The sequence below is a fragment of the Salvelinus alpinus genome, chromosome 31, assembly GCF_045679555.1.
Source record: "Salvelinus alpinus chromosome 31, SLU_Salpinus.1, whole genome shotgun sequence".
Classification (NCBI taxonomy): domain Eukaryota; kingdom Metazoa; phylum Chordata; class Actinopteri; order Salmoniformes; family Salmonidae; genus Salvelinus; species Salvelinus alpinus.
In genome coordinates, this window is record NC_092116.1 from 27,991,357 (window position 1) to 28,009,810 (window position 18,454).

An 18,454-nucleotide genomic window follows, 5' to 3' on the forward strand; every position below is an offset into this window, starting at 1 on the left:
TATTAAAGGCTGCGAGGAGCCATTGCAGTGTGATTTGTTCATAGTCACAAATGCATGTTACTGATGTATGTAAACCAGTTATGTCTGATTTCATTTCATTGAACCTTTTATTTAACAAGGCAAGTCGGTTAAGAACAAATTCTTATTTTACAATGACGGCCTCCCTCGGCCAAACCTTAACCCCGAATGACGCTGGGCCAATTGTGCTCCGCCCTATGGGACTCCCGATCACGGCCGGTTGTGAAACAGCCCGGGATCGAACCAGGGTCTGTAGTGACTCCTCTAGCACTGAGATGCAGTGCCTTAGACCGCTGCGCCACTCGGGAGCCCCGACGTGTAGTGTTTACCAATATTTCACAGAAAAATGCATTGAAAATACAGGGAGCGATACTTTATTCACAGAAAACTGCATTGAAAATACAGGGAGCGATACTTGATTCACAGCAAACAGCATTTACCCACCAATTTTTTTCCACCACCGCATCACTGCTCAGTCTATAATGCAGGGGTGTCAAACTCATTCAATTAAGTACCGATTTGAGGGCTTTTACAACTAACCCATGGTTGGGTTTTCTCTAAACAGCCACTACAAACTTATGCTAGCTAACAACCAATAGAAGTGAAATTGGTTTGATGTCACGTGCCACATTCACTTCTATTGGTTGTTATCTAATTGGTTTTCTTCAGCCCCGGACTATCTAATTGGTTTTCTTCAGGCTAGGACTATCTAATTGGTTTTCTTCAGGCTAGGACTATCTAATTGGTTTTCTTCAGGCCCGGACTATCTAATTGGTTTTCTTCAGGCTAGGACTATCTAATTGGTTTTCTTCAGCCCCGGACTATCTAATTGGTTTTCTTCAGGCCAGGACTATCTAATTGGTTTTCTTCAGGCCAGGACTATCTAATTGGTTTTCTTCAGGCTAGGACTATCTAATTGGTTTTCTTCAGGCCCGGACTATCTAATTGGTTTTCTTCAGGCCCGGACTATCTAATTGGTTTTCTTCAGGCCCGGACTATCTAATTGGTTTTCTTCAGGCCCGGACTATCTAATTGGTTTTCTTCAGGCCCGGACTATCTAATTGGTTTTCTTCAGGCCCGGACTATCTAATTGGTTTTCTTCAGGCTCGGACTATCTAATTGGTTTTCTTCAGGCTAGGACTATCAAATTGGTTTTCTTCAGGCTCGGACTATCTAATTGGTTTTCTTCAGGCTAGGACTATCTAATTGGTTTTCTTCAGGCTAGGACTATCTAATTGGTTTTCTTCAGGCTCGGACTATCTAATTGGTTTTCTTCAGGCCCGGACTATCTAATTGGTTTTCTTCAGCCCCGGACTATCTAATTGGTTTTCTTCAGCCCCGGACTATCTAATTGGTTTTCTTCAGACTAGGACTATCTAATTGGTATTCTTCAGGCCAGGACTATCTAATTGGTTTTCTTCAGGCTAGGACTATCTAATTGGTTTTCTTCAGCCCCGGACTATCTAATTGGTTTTCTTCAGCCCCGGACTATCTAATTGGTTTTCTTCAGGCCAGGACTATCTAATTGGTTTTCTTCAGGCCAGGACTATCTAATTGGTTTTCTTCAGGCCCGGACTATCTAATTGGTTTTCTTCAGGCTAGGACTATCTAATTGGTTTTCTTCAGGCCCGGACTATCTAATTGGTTTTCTTCAGGCTAGGACTATCTAATTGGTTTTCTTCAGGCTAGGACTATCTAATTGGTTTTCTTCAGGCTCGGACTATCTAATTGGTTTTCTTCAGGCTAGGACTATCTAATTGGTTTTCTTCAGGCCAGGACTATCTAATTGGTTTTCTTCAGGCCCGGACTATCTAATTGGTTTTCTTCAGGCTAGGACTATCTAATTGGTTTTCTTCAGGCTAGGACTATCTAATTGGTTTTCTTCAGGCCAGGACTATCTAATTGGTTTTCTTCAGGCCAGGACTATCTAATTGGTTTTCTTCAGGCCAGGACTATCTAATTGGTTTTCTTCAGGCTCGGACTATCTAATTGGTTTTCTTCAGGCTCGGACTATCTAATTGGTTTTCTTCAGGCTCGGACTATCTAATTGGTTTTCTTCAGGCCCGGACTATCTAATTGGTTTTCTTCAGGCTCGGACTATCTAATTGGTTTTCTTCAGGCTCGGACTATCTAATTGGTGAAATCATTTGCCTAACAGTCCCTAGTTACAGATTTATTTTGTCACTTAAAAAAAGAGAACATGCACACAAGCCCCATTCACTTCTACTGATTGTTAGTGGTGGCTAAAGTAGGCCTCAATGGACACAGCAGGTCTGATGAAACATTAGAAATGAGTTATTATACCTCCTAAACTCACTTCTAAACAATGCTTGGGCCTAAGGCTCACATTGACATCTCAATCAATAATCGGGATTGTCTAATCACATCTTACACAATCATACACTCTCCAAAAACAAGAAATATGTAAGAAAATGATCAAATAAAATGTATTAACAAATTGACTGTTAATCCTATACAGGTAAAACCAGATTCTCACACACGCTCACACACAGCTATTATACAGTAAGACAAACCTTCCATAAACAAAATGGATATGTACGACATTAAAACATTGTATTCATAGCAGGTGATTAGTGAGCAGTTTACATTTTATATTGAAAATATCTTCATTCATTTAACAGACATTAGTTTTAACATAAAAGATACAGGATGAAAAATTCCTCATTTCATATGAAATAAGACCCTTTTAGAAATCAAACCATTATATTCACGGTAGGTAATCAGTGATCAGTAAATGTATATGGAAATAATATCAAAATTAAACATCAAAATATGCTATGGCCATACTAATTTAATTAAATGTTTAATAGATGCCACTTCACATTTATCAAAATAATTATAATAATTGTGCTCAAGAATTGCAAGGTTGCTACAGTATTTTAAAGAGCAACTGCTCCTTCAAACCAACTTCTCATTTAGAAAAAGCCTATGTGGCATCCGATATGAATCAGAAACATTTGAGTTCAATACAAAGTGTAAATAGGATTATTTTGGTCATGAAGTCAGCCTCGTCCAAAACAGCGTTTTGTCAGACTTGTGGTGTTGACTGCATCACAACTGTCGAGGTGACGAGTACGGGCCGCCTCCCAGACGGACCTACTCATTTCACTCACCCGTGGGCAGTCTTTGCCTGTGGATCTTCTCTCGACCTCACAGGCTGAGTCAACTCCCACCATGCGTTGTAGGCCTGGATTATCCCGCGGTAGGAGCCTCTTTCCAGGTGAGGGGGCCTCCCTGTCTTCCTACCCTAAGCTGTTTTTATCAGTGGAGCCCTGAGCTCCAATTCATCAACCAATTAATCCAATCATCACTCTTCTTGGCCTATCCCTGCTTGCCACAGAGGTTAGCTCACTCCTTCCTACTGTTGGGTTCTGAGAACATGAAATATACTTATTCATGTCACTGAGGAAGAGAGGGTAATGTATAATGTTTACATTATGTCAGGATATGTTATTGTTAGCCATCGGGGATCCTCTGGGAGGAGAAGAGACTCAGTCTGGTACCAGTCACCATGACAGTCTTGAGTTGGGGAGGAGTGAGCACTTTGGGGCCTGAGGTCAGGTCAGAGGAAGTGAGGAAGAACAGATATCACTAAGGTTCTGTCCAGATGTGTAGGAGGAGACTCATCATCTTTAAATATCTGTGCTTCTGTGAATATGTCATTGTCTAATGCAGCTGTATTGATCCTCTGGGAAGAATTAAACTTGGTTTAAGCTTTCATAGTGTCCGTATAGTTTTATACTCTGAGAATTAGAACCTAACGCTACTGACTATGGGTAGTTTGTGACCTGGTATACTCGCTAAGGCCCGGGTATAGGATTTCAGCTGAGTTCATTCTTAACTGAAAACAGGGGTTCAGCACTTTGTCTGGGTGGAGGACGAAAACCTTACAGGCTAGACTCCTAGTGACATTTAGTGTTCTGTTTGCAGTTACCCGGTAGCTCCCCTGTTGCTTCCTGCTGCTCCCCTGTTGCTTCCTGCTGCTCCCCTGTTGCTTCCTGCTGCTCCCCTGTTGCTTCCTGTTGCTTCCTGCTGCTCCCCTGTTGCTTCCTGCTCAAGCCCACAATAAGGTCTGGCCGCGGGCCAACTAAGGTGAATCCCCTGAGTCTGTAGTTGTTTTATTGTTACTTTACTTCTCAGCAGCTTTATTCAACAGAAGAATTAACTAGTTCATGAAAACCAGTAACACTTCTCTTTTTGTTCCACAGCCTCACAACTGATGGATTTGATAGATTTTGAAAAACAATATGCAGTAGCTTCTAACAATAGTAATTAAGTTCTGTTCTTACCTTGCGCCAAAATCTTCAAGCTTCTAATGCATCGATCTCTTATCTTTTACAGTGCTATTTATAAATGTTTTCTGCCCAAGGTTACCTTAACTACAGCCACACAACACATCCTCGTCATTACAAGTGACATTGTATCCTTTGCATGTGATGTTTACACAATGTTAGGTAACACATTGTCTCCTTTGCATGTGATGTTTACACATTGTTAGGTAACACATTGTCTCCTTTGCATGTGATGTTTACACATTGTTAGGTAACACATTATTTCCTTTGTACGTGATGACAATCATTGGCTTCATGGCCCACCTGCCATCAGACAGATCCAACGGCTCTAACCCAGGGCTTGAGCGCGATGGGGGTGTCACCATATAAGGTGAACCTCCGGCAGAGGAATATGTGCACACATTCTACCTGCAACCTTCACTTCCTCCCTTTGACTGTGTTGTGCTGCTCTCTAGCTGTGGTTGGGGCCTCCTTCCTGTTCTCCTTCCGCCTCTTCCATGTTTTCAGTGTTACCAGAGTCCTGTTGGGAGGCTGGAGGAGTCCTCAGGTCATATTGACCAGGCTTATTCACAACACAACGTAAATGAATGTTGGGTTTGTTTCAAATCCTGCCCACAGCTGGTAGCACACAAGTAATCATCAATTCGGAGTGGTAAATTTGCATTGACTTTGGATATCCATATGGGACTAGGTAGGGACCATCGGTAAATAACACAATGTACATGGGACAATATGTTTCAATGACTTAACCTCAATCCAACTATGCATTGTAGAAATTCATATACAAATATTGAAAGCATTTAATGACAAAAACTAAAAGGTGTACAACATGAAAATATTGTCTCATTTACATTTTGTAATTTATTGACAGTCCCTAACTAGTTCCAGATATAGGCTATCCAATGTCAAACCAACTTTGCACACCAGCCGGCAGATGCTAATTGGGGAAATCATTTGACTAACTCTTCCCACCTGAACAAACACACGAGAAACCCACATCAAACCACACTGCAAAACCAACTCTCATTTGAATTGAGTCATGGCCAGTAGCATTTCTTAATGAACCAAATCTAGAACGAGACCAGGAAGTGCAGTTGCCCTTTCATCAAGGTCTTTTTTTATTTTTTTACTTGACTCGCGATATGACGTAGTTGCAGAAAGTAAACAGTATGGTGTGTCCATTTCCACAACAACTAAGAGAGTTGAAGCGAGAGGCTAAACTTTTCTGTTGTTAAAGCTAACCTGTGCACATGTGCAGATACTGTCTGAGTGAAGTCTTTCATCTCTCTCATCATCAGACCACAGCAGTGAATCACTCCTTCAGATTTAGAATAGACTATAAAACGTCTAAAATATTTATTTTGTCAATATTTTCTAACCTCTATTTCTTAAACTGGACTGTTAAGGGCTTGTAAGTAAGCATTTCACGGTAAGGTCTACACTTGTTGTATTCAGAGCATGTGACAAATAATATTTTATTTTATTTATTAGGAACTACAAAATAGAATCTGAAAAATACTTTTTGGGCCTGTGTCATTAATCAGCAGTCGTTATTGGTGTGTTGGGATGGATACTATCGGAAACTGGGAGTTCCCGAGTCATAAATAACAACTAGATCTAACGGCCCTCCCTAGTCTGTATTCCAAGTGACTCCAGACCAGGAGGAGGATTCCAGAGTTTACCAGTTGTGACATTCCATCGCTGACCTTTCACCTTTCCGATCAAAAGATGGTGAAACACAGCCATGTACACAACCCTTAACAATGTGATTAATTAATGAAGCAGTTTGACTCATACCCGTCTGTAGTTTGACACATTATCAACACAAGCTAACAAACTAACGTATTATTACCAACGTTAGCCATCTGGCTAAAAAATCTAGCTGAACTCTCATTGGTTGAAGAGTTGTTTCGACTTCAAAAGCACTCAAATGCATTAATATCCTATTTATGACTCACTAACTGGGAGCTAACTTTGCTAGTGTAACATGTAGGCTAACATAACTTTTAATCAATGAGCCTCCATACAGTCAACCAGTGTGGGAACGTGATCATTTCACCCAAGATTGAGCAACTACTGGCTAGGCAGTTGAGAGAGAGAGTGTGTGTGTGTACAAGCCTACATCGCTCGATTGAGCCCCATAGCGATCCTCGATAGGCTATGATGGTGGGGGGGGGGGGGGGTGCGGTACTACTGCCGCTGCTCAATTGTTTTATTTGCTTACCTTTTACAGATTTGAACAATAACAGGGGAACAAAAGTGTCACAAGTGAACCACAACAGTGTCCAATCTCACAGTTCATGGAGAGACGTGTAGGGCGGTACAGCAGGAATCATCCACAGCAGAAAGATATTAACAATGCAGTACTGTCCGACCTGGTTATCGATTGCAACTTGCCTCTGTCTATTGTGGAAAACAAGAGTTTTGGTCACTTCCTGTCAGTGGTTGGACAGGAAGTACAGCCCAGTGTGTCACAGAACATTTACATCAAAAGTAGAGAACCTCGCTACAGATAGACGTCAGTGAAGCAACCCAGACCATGTTTCAGTCACAGTGGACATTTGGCCCGACCGAATGTATGGAGAAAGATGAGGGAGTTCCTTGGTGTCACTATGGAGAAAGATGAGGGAGTTCCTTGGTGTCACTATGGAGAAAGATGAGGGAGTTCCTTGGTGTCACTGTATGGAGAAAGATGAGGGAGTTCCTTGGTGTCACTGTATGGAGAAAGATGAGGGAGTTCCTTGGTGTCACTGTATGGAGAAAGATGAGGGAGTTCCTTGGTGTCACTGTATGGAGAAAGATGAGGGAGTTCCTTGGTGTCACTGTATGGAGAAAGATGAGGGAGTTCCTTGGTGTCACTGTATGGAGAAAGATGAGGGAGTTCCTTGGTGTCACTGTATGGAGAAAGATGAGGGAGTTCCTTGGTGTCACTGTATGGAGAAAGATGAGGGAGTTCCTTGGTGTCACTATGGAGAAAGATGAGGGAGTTCCTTGGTGTCACTGTATGGAGAAAGATGAGGGAGTTCCTTGGTGTCACTGTATGGAGAAAGATGAGGGAGTTCCTTGGTGTCACTATGGAGAAAGATGAGGGAGTTCCTTGGTGTCACTGTATGGAGAAAGATGAGGGAGTTCCTTGGTGTCACTATGGAGAAAGATGAGGGAGTTCCTTGGTGTCACTATGGAGAAAGATGAGGGAGTTCCTTGGTGTCACTGTATGGAGAAAGATGAGGGAGTTCCTTGGTGTCACTGTATGGAGAAAGATGAGGGAGTTCCTTGGTGTCACTATGGAGAAAGATGAGGGAGTTCCTTGGTGTCACTGTATGGAGAAAGATGAGGGAGTTCCTTGGTGTCACTGTATGGAGAAAGATGAGGGAGTTCCTTGGTGTCACTGTATGGAGAAAGATGAGGGAGTTCCTTGGTGTCACTGTATGGAGAAAGATGAGGGAGTTCCTTGGTGTCACTATGGAGAAAGATGAGGGAGTTCCTTGGTGTCACTGTATGGAGAAAGATGGAGAGGGGATACAACTCAAGTCCAATCTCTTGGCAAAGCCCCACACACGGCCGGAATAATCTGTGAGCAATTTGAGGCCATATGTGACGAGTACAGCATTAAAGATAAATTGGATTATATCATTTGTGACAATGCTGCCAACATGAGAAAAGCGTTCACGGTGTGCTTCCCCATTGACCCTGGAAGACCAGCAAACAGTGGATGCTGCTATTGCAACAAAAAACAGCGCCTGCAGTGTTTTGCCCACATTCTCCAGCTGCTGGTGGGAGACGGCTTGAAAGAAACAACAGGGATGACTCCTCCTCTTTCAAAGTTATCAAAAATCTGCTCACTGCTGCGTACAAGCACAACATTCAAAGAGGTGTTTGAGGCTGAATTTGGGGAAAGAGGTATCCCTGCTGCTGTCAATACAAGATGGAACTCAACACTGAGACAAGTGAAGGCAGTTATCCAATGTGACCATCTAAAGCTCAGTCATGTTCTAGAAAAGGCTGGGCGCAAGGAGTTGTTGCTCACAGTACGGGAGTGGAATAAGTTGAAGGAGTTGTTGTTCACAGTACGGGAGTGGAATAAGTTGAAGGAGTTGTTGTTCACAGTACAGGAGTGGAATAAGTTGAAGTAATTGTTGTTCACAGTACAGGAGTGGAATAAGTTGAAGGAGTTGTTGTTCACAGTACAGGAGTGGAATAAGTTGAAGGAGTTGTTGTTCACAGTACAGGAGTGGAATAAGTTGAAGGAGTTGTTGTTCACAGTACAGGAGTGGAATAAGTTGAAGGAGTTGTTGTTCACAGTACAGGAGTGGAATAAGTTGAAGGAGTTGTTGTTCACAGTACAGGAGTGGAATAAGTTGAAGGAGTTGTTGTTCACAGTACGGGAGTGGAATAAGTTGAAGGAGTTGTTGTTCACAGTACAGGAGTGGAATAAGTTGAAGGAGTTGGTGGACATCCTGAAGCCATTTGGAGAAGCAACAGATATGACACAGGAGGAGAAGATAGTCACAATCAGTTCTGTTGTTCCCTCGGTCCTGTCCCTGAATCCCCACCTGGAGCAGCGGAAGCCTCAAGTCCATTTCCTGAGCGGCCTGGTCAGAAGTCTCCAGGCATCCCTGAACAAAAAGATTTCTTGGAATCTTAATCAATGTGAAAATGGCCAGGACACAAGATGGAATCACTGCCCACTTTTCAGATCCAGTCACCTCAAAGCAGCTGCCTTGGATCCGCTTTTTCTCTGATGTGGGTGGAGCACCATGTGCTGGTCAAGGAGGAGGTCAAGGAGGAGGTGGCACAAAGAGTGAAAGGTAAATATTATTGAGTTTAATATAACTTTTTCTCATAATTTAATCCAATTGACAGCAACAATAATAATTTTTCTAACACACAGGTTAGAACACTCACACACACACAATACCCAGCTGGCACCAACACACAGGTTAGAACACTCACACACAATACCCAGCTGGCACCAACACACAGGTTAGAACACTCACACACAAACACACACAAACAATCACTCACACACACTCACTCACTCTCTCTCTCCCCCATCCCTCTCTCCAATCCTCTCCATCGCTCCATCCCTCCCTCCCTCCTCCCTCTGCCTGCCTCCCTCCCTCCCTCTGCCTGCCTCCCTCCCTCTCTCTCCCTCCCTCCCCCACCCCATCCCTCTCTCTCCCGCTCCCTCTTCCCATCCCTCTCCCACCCCATCCCTCTCTCTCCCCATCCCTCTCTCTCCCGCTCCCTCTTCCCATCCCTCTCCCATCTCCCCCCCTCTCCATCTCTGTCCCCCTCTATCTAGCTAGGTAATGTTATTCATTGTTGCTATGTTGAAGTGAGTTGAGAAGTTGTTATAAGATGGCAAAGTATAAGGTGCAACGGGAGTATTGTTTCTCTCTCACACACACACCCCAAAGTGTCACTATCAGGACACATTGTCCTAGGATGAGCTACTTATGTACTGTTTACCACGCCTGCCAAATATCAGAACTCAACATCGAACGGGTCATGCAGTATTATGCTTTTGACGTATTTTGAACAATTCCTTTATGATTTTGACTACTTTAAACGTCTTCTTCTCCAGAACCGCAGGACCGATCGGCACATAGCATCTATGGATTCACATTTTCAAATGGACTTTAGCTCAAACCATATGGCCGCTATGAGCTTGAAGTTTTTTTTCTGTTCAACCAAACTGAACTATACTTTACAGATTAGAGTCGAACAGATTGAGATATAAACATGTGCCTGTTATAGCGCCACCGTGTGGTCAATCTGAATGTGCTCGCATATGTGACCCGTTTCAAGAAGCTAGACGTATGTCACACGTTACTATTTCACAAGAGAGGCATTTGAATGTTTATTTAAAAATAATATTACAATGCATTTTTTTTAAAGGCAGAAATTCCTTCTGGAACATGTGAACTTTCATGTGCCTTAAAACAAACTTGTATGCCATCTGTAAATAAAATTGTTAAAATGACAAGCCTAGTTGGTTTAGCCTTTCCGCTAGCCATGATTGGCTGAGATAATGGATGGGCTGGACATGCCAAGAGATGAGTTCGGATTGGTCTGCCATGTAACTTATGTCTATAACAGAGGTGGGCAATTCCAGTCCTCGAGGACCTGAATGGTGTTACAGTTTTGCCCCAGGGAACACACCTGACTCCAATAATCACAATCTTCAGTTTAGAATGCAATTTGATTATTCAGCTGTGTTTGCTAAGATAAAATGTGACACTAATCATGCCCCTGAGGACTGGCGTTGCCCACCCCTGGTCTGGAACATGAGCTGCTCAGTATGTGTAGATAGTCCTTGCTACAGCAGCTTTTTGGAAAGATATAACGTTAGCCATAGAGATCTGCAAAATGTGTTGCTACTTCGCTCAACAACATTTGCTGCCCAGAATTTAGCAGGCATTATCGACAAAAGATCATTGGGCAAAAGTTGTGATGGACTACTTTCTGCACAAGGTCAGTGTGAACCCGGAGTGCCTTAACACATGGGCCAAACAAGCTGTAGCTAGCTACAAACGGAAACGACACGCTGCCGCGAAGCCTTCATCCTTTTATAGTATATACGGGTAAGAGTCTAGTGTTAGGATTTATGTTTATGCACTATAGCCTGCTACCATATTGTATGAAGATGAATATTGTTTTGTTACACACACACAAACAATACAGATGTATGTGTGTAAAGACTGACCAACATTGAGTGACAGGCCATAAAAGCTGTGGTCAATCTGGAGAGGGGAGGGGTGCATCTCTCTAGGCCAACCAGGGAGGTTAGAGCACTGATCAATACCAAATAAGGGACTGTTTGAGTGTAGAATCGGGGGAGACACAAGACGGATCTAATCTACCCAACAACCAGATGTGGACAGAGGAGAGCACTAAGGGACTTGGACAAGTCCGAGTGCCAGCAAAGGCGGAGCAAAGTTTAAACCGCGCTCAGCCTCTACTATGATAGGCCAACGGACGAGTTGGAACTAAAGCTGTCATAGTATAAGAACTGCTATTTGAGTACATTCCACAGTTCTCTGTTCTACCCTGCGTGGAGATACAGTGAACCCGTATATACGAAAATTGCATTTACCATTTAGCGCATGAGTTTAATTAAAATACTTAAAGTATATTCGGTGACTCAATCACATTTTGTCCTGATACCAGATTTGAACTGACGCAAATCTCTTTCACTAGCTACATTTTCAAATATTAAACGTTTCAAATTTTGTCCGGTTTTTTTTGGCAGTGGGGCTTGTTATAGCATTTCTTTCACATGACCCATCAATTTAGACAAGTGTATCTGGTAGTGCTGACATCGTCATACTCCTAGTCCTAATCGTATCCGTAAATTGACAGTTGATAGTCGGATCGGATTATACTCATGATCTGAAATAAAAAAATGTTTTAATATGCGCGAATAGATATTGGCGAAATACCTCCCTGCAAGTTCTCACTGCAAAAAAGCTGCATATTAGGAGCAGCTCGTGGAGGGTGTGTACGTGTCCTCAATTTGCAGCAGGCAGCCAAGTTTGCTGTCAGAATGCGCATTAGTGTTTAATCTTTTTACCCTACCCTCTCCTTCCCTCCTTGTTAGATATTATGCACATTGGTAGCTTGATAGCGAACGTCCTCACCGTGTGATTTATCATAGTAGCAGGCAGCAGAAATCTAAATGATCAGACCCTTGAAAGCATGCGAGCAAAAGTGATCGGGTGAAGTGAGTAGACAGAGAAATACAGCGGGATCAATGTACAGCCTGTCCTTCTCTTTACAGACAGGCAGTCGCGTTATTTGTGACCGACCGGCTCAATCTTGCATCAACATTTTTTTAATTGTGTTTTTAACATTGGATAAAAGTGAAGATTCAGAGTTAAAAAATGGTATACCAGACACTACAGTTGAGGAACAATGGGAAAGTAATTCTGTTTTGGAATTTGATAAACTTGTAACCCTACTTCTGAGAAAATGGAGAGAACAGCTAAGTCATCTATTTTATGAAATTAGTCTGAAGAGCTCGCATTGGTGAATTCAACCCGGGTTCGATCCCAGGCTGTGTCGCAGCCGGCCACGACTGGGAGACCCATGAGGTGGCGCTCAATTGGCCCAGCGTCGTTAGGGGACGGTTTGGCCAGCCAGGATTTCCTTGTCCCATCGCACTCTAGTGACTCTTGTGGCGGGGCGTGCGCCTGCAAGCTGACTTCGGGCGCCAGCTGGACGGTGTTTCCTCCGACACATTGGTGCTTCTGGGTTAAGCGAGCAGTGTGTCAAGAAGCAGGGTGGCTTGGCAGGGTCTTATTTCGGAGGATGCATGGCTCTCAACCTTCGCCACTCCCGAGTCCGAAGAAAAAACATGCTTTAAGTTTGTGACGTTTTTGTTATTTGGAGTTACTTAATTTAAATTAATTCTGTATTATGTAGCGTCATACCAAAGAAGACTTGAGGCTGTAATCGCTGCCAAAGGTGCTTCAACAAAGTACTGAGTAAAGGGTCTGAATACTTATGTAAATGTGATATGTTTTTTTTAAATTATAATTTTGCAAACATTTCTAAAAACCTGTCTTTGCTTTGTCATGATGGGGTATTGTGATGTCATGATGGGGTATTGTGATGTCATGATGGGGTATTGTGATGTCATTATGGGGTATTGTGTGTAGATTGAGGGGAAAAAACGATTTAATCAATTTCAGAATAAGGCTGTAATGTAACAAAATGTGGAAATAGTCAAGGTGTCTGAATACTTTCCGAAAGCACTGTAGCTAGGTCACAGATAAAAGGAACTTGATCCATACAAATGTAATTAATTGTTTAACGGATGTCCCTCTTGACTTTTCTCAACAACAAATGTAGTGCTGAAAAAGTATTTCAACATTTTAATAAAATGTGTATGGCCTTTAGTTTTCAAAAACTGTCTAGGTTGAACACTACAAACATCTCAATCACGTCCTAACCATTCGTCTCTTAAAGCTGGAATCCTTAATTAGTGAAACTGAAAAATCCTTTTGGATTGTTACAAAGAGTTTCCCCTGTAATGCAGATTCAATCAGACTACAGCAGCAACCTATTAGTCATTGTTTTGCCAGGAATAAATGGGACCCATGTCATCCAAAAAGTTCACTAAAAGTTCACTAAAAGTTCACTAAAAGTTCACTAAAAGTTTGCCAAAAAGCACATGGATGGTCATCAAGAGTCTAGGAAGAATGTTCTGTGGACAGATGAGTCAAATCAACATTTTGGGAGACATGGGTTCCACTGTCCCTGGCGAAAACCAAACATTGCATTCCACAGTAAGAACCTGGATCCATCTCATCCAAAAGGTTATACCAACAGTCAAGTGTGGTGGTGGTGTGATGGTTTGTGGATGCTTTGATGTCTCAGGACCTGGACGACTTGTCTTAATAGAAGGAACCATGAATTCTGCTCTGTATCAGAGAATTCTACAGTAGAATGTCAGGCCCTCCGTCTGTGAGCTGAAGCGCAGCAAGGTAATGACTCTGTGTATCACTAACTGTGTCCCAAATGACACCCTATTCCAGTGCACTACTTTTGACCACAGCCCATCGTTCTCTGGTCAAAAGTAGTGCACTATATAGGGTGCCATGTGAGAATGATCCAAAACACACAATCAAGTCTACATGAAAACGGCTAAAAAGCTAAACATGTGAAGTTTTGGAACGGCCTAGTCAAAGCCCAGACCTAATCCCAGTTGAGATGTGGCAAGACTTGAAACGAGCAGTTCATGCTTGGAAAACCCCCAGAAATGTCACTGTGTTAAAGCACTTCTACATAGAAGAGTGGGGCCAAAATTCCTCCACAGCGATGTGAGACTGATCAACAAATACAGGAAGTGTTGGTTGGGAGTCATTGCAGTTAAAATGTTGCCCAACCAGTTATTGAGTGTATAGGGACAAGGACTTTTTCCACACGGCGGCATTGGGTGTTGCATACCTTTGTTTATGAAAGATGTATGTCATTGTTGTGTTACTTGTAACAGTCAGTATGCAAAAGTAGAGAAAGGGGGCATATACTTATATGTAAATAAACGTGTTGCCACCTAACGTTCAGGCACTACTCAAAGCAAATCTAGTACTTTTATTATTCGCCAAAATGCGAAACATATTGTGATATGATTACTACTCTTCTACATAGAGAAACCTATTTTTCTTTTCTATTGTGTTATTGACTAACTCTTTCTGGTCACACTGCTTTGCTTTATCTTGGCCAGGTCGCAGTTGTAAATGAGAACCTGTTCTCAACTGTCCTACCTGGTTAAATAAAATGATATCGTCCAGACCTACATTACATCCTGAGGTTCTCTTGGGAGATGTTTTATTACAAACATTACTCAGTTAGATTTTTAGATCACATATACACTGAATCAGAATTTCATTCAGTGTCATTTGAAAAACACTTTTTAATTCACAAGAGCTGTGACATAGAACATGAGGTAAAACACCAGTAAACTGTAGAGCAACACACACAGTATAAAACACAGGTATGCAAAAGCCATGCTTACACACGCAGTCTGAAGTACTCACATCTGATTTCTTTTTTTAGGCATATCTGATACACATCTGATCTCTGAGAAACTAATTGTAAACAATTTCATAGCTTGATTCATAGTAATTGAACCTCAACTCACACATGCCCATGCACGCACACTCACACTAAAAATCATCCACAGTAAAAAAAAAAAATCCCTGAGGTTATTCATGACGCTGCTCAGTGCTTTAAATTATACTGTCTGTTAATCCCGTCGGACCAAACATCTAAGATCTCACTCCAGGCTCCAACTGGGTCAGGGGTTAAACATGATAATGAACCTACATGTATAGTCTCTTCAGTCTGTCCAGCAGCTTGCTAGACAAGCTACCAGGGGTGGGCAACTCCAGTCCTCAAGGGCCTGATTGCTAAGGATGGAGAAAAAGTGTGACGCCAAACGCTAATTAATCAAATTGCATTCTAAACTGAAGATCATGATTAGGGCGGCAGGTAGCCTAGTGGTTAGAGCGTTGGACTAGCAACCGGAAGGTTCCAAGATCAAATCCCCGAGCTGACAAGGTACAAATCTGTCGTTCTGCCCCTGAACAAGGCAGTTAACCCACTGTTCCTAGGCCGTCATTGTACATAAGAATTTGTTCTTAACTGACTTGCCTAGTTAAATCAAATAAATTTGGTGATTATTGGAGTCAGGTGTGTTAGCTGGGGCAAAATTGACACCAGGTAACATTGAACATTCCAAAAACAGACGGCCTATTTTGGGCAAATTCTCAATGCGAACCTCAGTGAAGACCAACTGTGTCCCGCAGAGCAAAATACGTTTGATACCCCTGCCCTAGGTATAGGATCAGCTTTCCCTCCAATCCGAACCAGGGGAGTTGGCTCTGGCAAAGGTGAGCCCATCCTGGGCAGAGTCCTTACAGGAGTGCACCTGAGTCTGGCGGAAGCTCCAGAGATGAAGCAGGTCTGTGGGTAGCAGCTTGTGGAGGACCATGATACTGTGATAGTGACAAGATAATTGTCTTAGACACGTAGGGTCGCAAAATACTTTCCCCAAATTCCCTGGTTTTCCAAAAAATCCTGGTTGTAGGATTCTTGGATTTTCTTCTTATTCTCTCAATGCCAGGAATCTTCTAACCAGGATTTCTTATAAAATACAGGGAATTGTGGTTACCCGAAAAGTACTGCTGTATGTAAAATAGACAATGTACATAATCCATAGATTGCACGTGACCTATGTCATATACAGTACCATTCAAAGGTTTGGTTACTACATGATTCCATATGTGTTATTTCATAGTTTTGTCTTCTATTATTCTACAATGCATAAAATAGTAAAAATAAAGACAAACCCTTGAATGAGTAGGTATGTCCAAACTTTTTGACTGGTACTGTATATTGTACACATCTCGTACAGCCAAAAACATAACACACTGGACCGTACACATTCTGGCACACCTGACTGAGCTCAGCTACTTGGTGCCGTTTAGGTGTTTGATAGACATGGAAATGAAAGGGTACTTTTACCTGTTGAGGTAGTGACAGGGGTGACGGGAGGGAGAGTACTCCACAGGCATGAAGCCAGGATGGTGTCTGGCTGGTAGGTTAGCTGCCTGGAGAGAGACAGAGCGGATAGAGGGGGGAAGGGAAGAGAAAAGAGGGAGAGAGAAAGAAGGGGGGGTGTAATTGTTACATTTGCTTATGTGAGTTTGTCCATTGTGGCGAGTATCCCAAATGGCACCCTATATAGTGCACTACTTCTAACCAGGGCCCATAGGGAAGTGTACTACTTTTGACCAGGGCTCTATGGAGGAGTAGGGTTCTGGGGCGGCAGGTAGCTTAGTGGTTAGAGCGTTGGACCAGTAACCGAAAGGTTGCAAGATCGAATCCCCGAGCTGACAAGGTAAAAATCTGTCATTCTGCCCCTGAACAAGACAGTTAACCCACTGTTCCTAGGCTGTCATTGTGAAATAAGAATTTGTTCTTAACTGACTTGCCAGGTTAAAGAAAAGGTAACAAATAAAATGTTGTGGCTCAAGGAATGACTGCGTCTACCTGTATATTTCTAAATGACCAAATATTATTGAAATTAAATTTTGCGCGTGATGGTGATAATCGGTCTAAAATTCATCCAATCAACCAAAGAACTGACCTGTGCGACCATGCCGACGTAGGCATCGTCGATGGGGAAGAGAGGTACCCTGGTGGAGGCGTGGAGGAGAAGAGAGAGGGCATCTCTGGAGAGGAGGTAGCCCCCGCCCCCAGCATAGGGAGGGTAGGGGCCAGTGTACAAGGAGTAGGGGACAAAGTACTTATTCCACCATATACGCACAGGGTGGGTTTCCACAAAGATACGTCCCATGTAGAGAGGCTGGGGAGACCCTGCCTTTCCCTCTGTTCCTCTCCCTGCCCCTCCCTCTGTACCTCGCTCTCTCCCTGCCCCTCCCTCTGTACCTCGCTCTCTCCCTGCCCCTCCCTCTGTACCTCGCTCTCTCCCTGCCCCTCCCTCTGTACCTCGCTCTCTCCCTGCCCCTCCCTCTGTACCTCGCTCTCTCCCTGCCCCTCCCTCTGTACCTCGCTCTCTCCCTGCCCCTCCCTCTGTACCTCGCTCTCTCCCTGCCCCTCCCTCTGTACCTCGCTCTCTCCCTGCCCCTCCCTCTGTACCTCGCTCTCTCCCTGCCCCTCCCTCTGTACCTCGCTCTCTCCCTGCCCCTCCCTCTGTACCTCGCTCTCTCCCTGCCCCTCCCTCTGTACCTCGCTCTCTCCCTGCCCCTCCCTCTGTTCCTCGCTCTCTCCCTGCCCCTGGTCCTATCACTCTCTTCATCTCAGTCTTCAACCCTCTCTCTCCCCCTATCTCCGTCTCTCCCTCTTCTCCTCTCCTCATCCCTCCCCTTATCAATGTCTCTCCCTCTTCTCCTCTCCCCCTGTCCTGTAGGAACCCCACCACTCTCTCCACATCCACGTAAACGTCATCGTCCCCCTTTAGAATATAGAGAACGGTTGTAGAACACTCCTGGTGGAACCAGTTCCAGAACAGAACCTCTTTCAGAGTCACATTGTAAAATGATTCTCTGAACCCCCACTGTAGGATGTCCCCGTATCTCTCACTCTCCTCCCCCACCTCTGGGTCTCCCCCCTCCTCCCCCCTTTCTCTTCCCAGGCCCAGTAGAAACACCCTCCTCACCCCCTGGCCTCTCCACTCCCTCTCCTCGCCCCAGGTGGCTCGTATGGCAGCCCGGCGGTCAGAGTTGGCAGGGTGGGACTTGATTGCTAGGAGCAGAAGGATGGGGCTAGCTTCAAGGTCGTGGTTGGAGTCAGGGTAGAGGGACCAGGGGTTGGGTCTGGGGTGACTGGATCCAGGGTTGAGTTTGGAGTTGGGGGGGTGGAGGCAGCAGCGAGGCCGTCTGAGGAGGGGGTAGGAGCGGACATGTCTGAAATGGAGGAAGACCTGGTGCAGCGCAGAGGGGCTCTGGGGACCCATCATAGAGCTGAAGAAGAAGCAGAAAAATAAATAGAAATTATCATGAAGTCATGATTTACATTATGTATGTCGTATCACCCACCTGTAGAGTAGCAGCAGAGCCAGGGAGGAGGAAAGAGACAGGACAACCAGTCTG

The 18,454-nt window shown here is 43.8% G+C and overlaps 1 protein-coding gene across 1 annotated transcript in view; it reads right to left on the reverse strand.

Moving 5' to 3' along the window:
* Nucleotides 1-15,537: 15,537 nt before the first annotated feature.
* The window catches only part of LOC139561289 (N-acetyllactosaminide beta-1,3-N-acetylglucosaminyltransferase 3-like), a 14,953-nt gene continuing 12,036 nt past the window's right edge, over nucleotides 15,538-18,454 (reverse strand). The window contains exons 2-6 of the mRNA XM_071378278.1: nucleotides 18,401-18,454; nucleotides 17,592-18,325; nucleotides 16,990-17,285; nucleotides 16,365-16,450; nucleotides 15,538-15,835 (exon numbers count right to left, since the gene is read on the reverse strand). The exon at nucleotides 18,401-18,454 is cut by the window's right edge and continues 37 nt beyond it. Coding sequence (XP_071234379.1) covers nucleotides 15,685-15,835; nucleotides 16,365-16,450; nucleotides 16,990-17,285; nucleotides 17,592-18,325; nucleotides 18,401-18,454 — 1,321 coding nt within the window. The 3' untranslated portion in view covers nucleotides 15,538-15,684. The remainder of the gene's footprint in view (nucleotides 15,836-16,364; nucleotides 16,451-16,989; nucleotides 17,286-17,591; nucleotides 18,326-18,400) is intronic.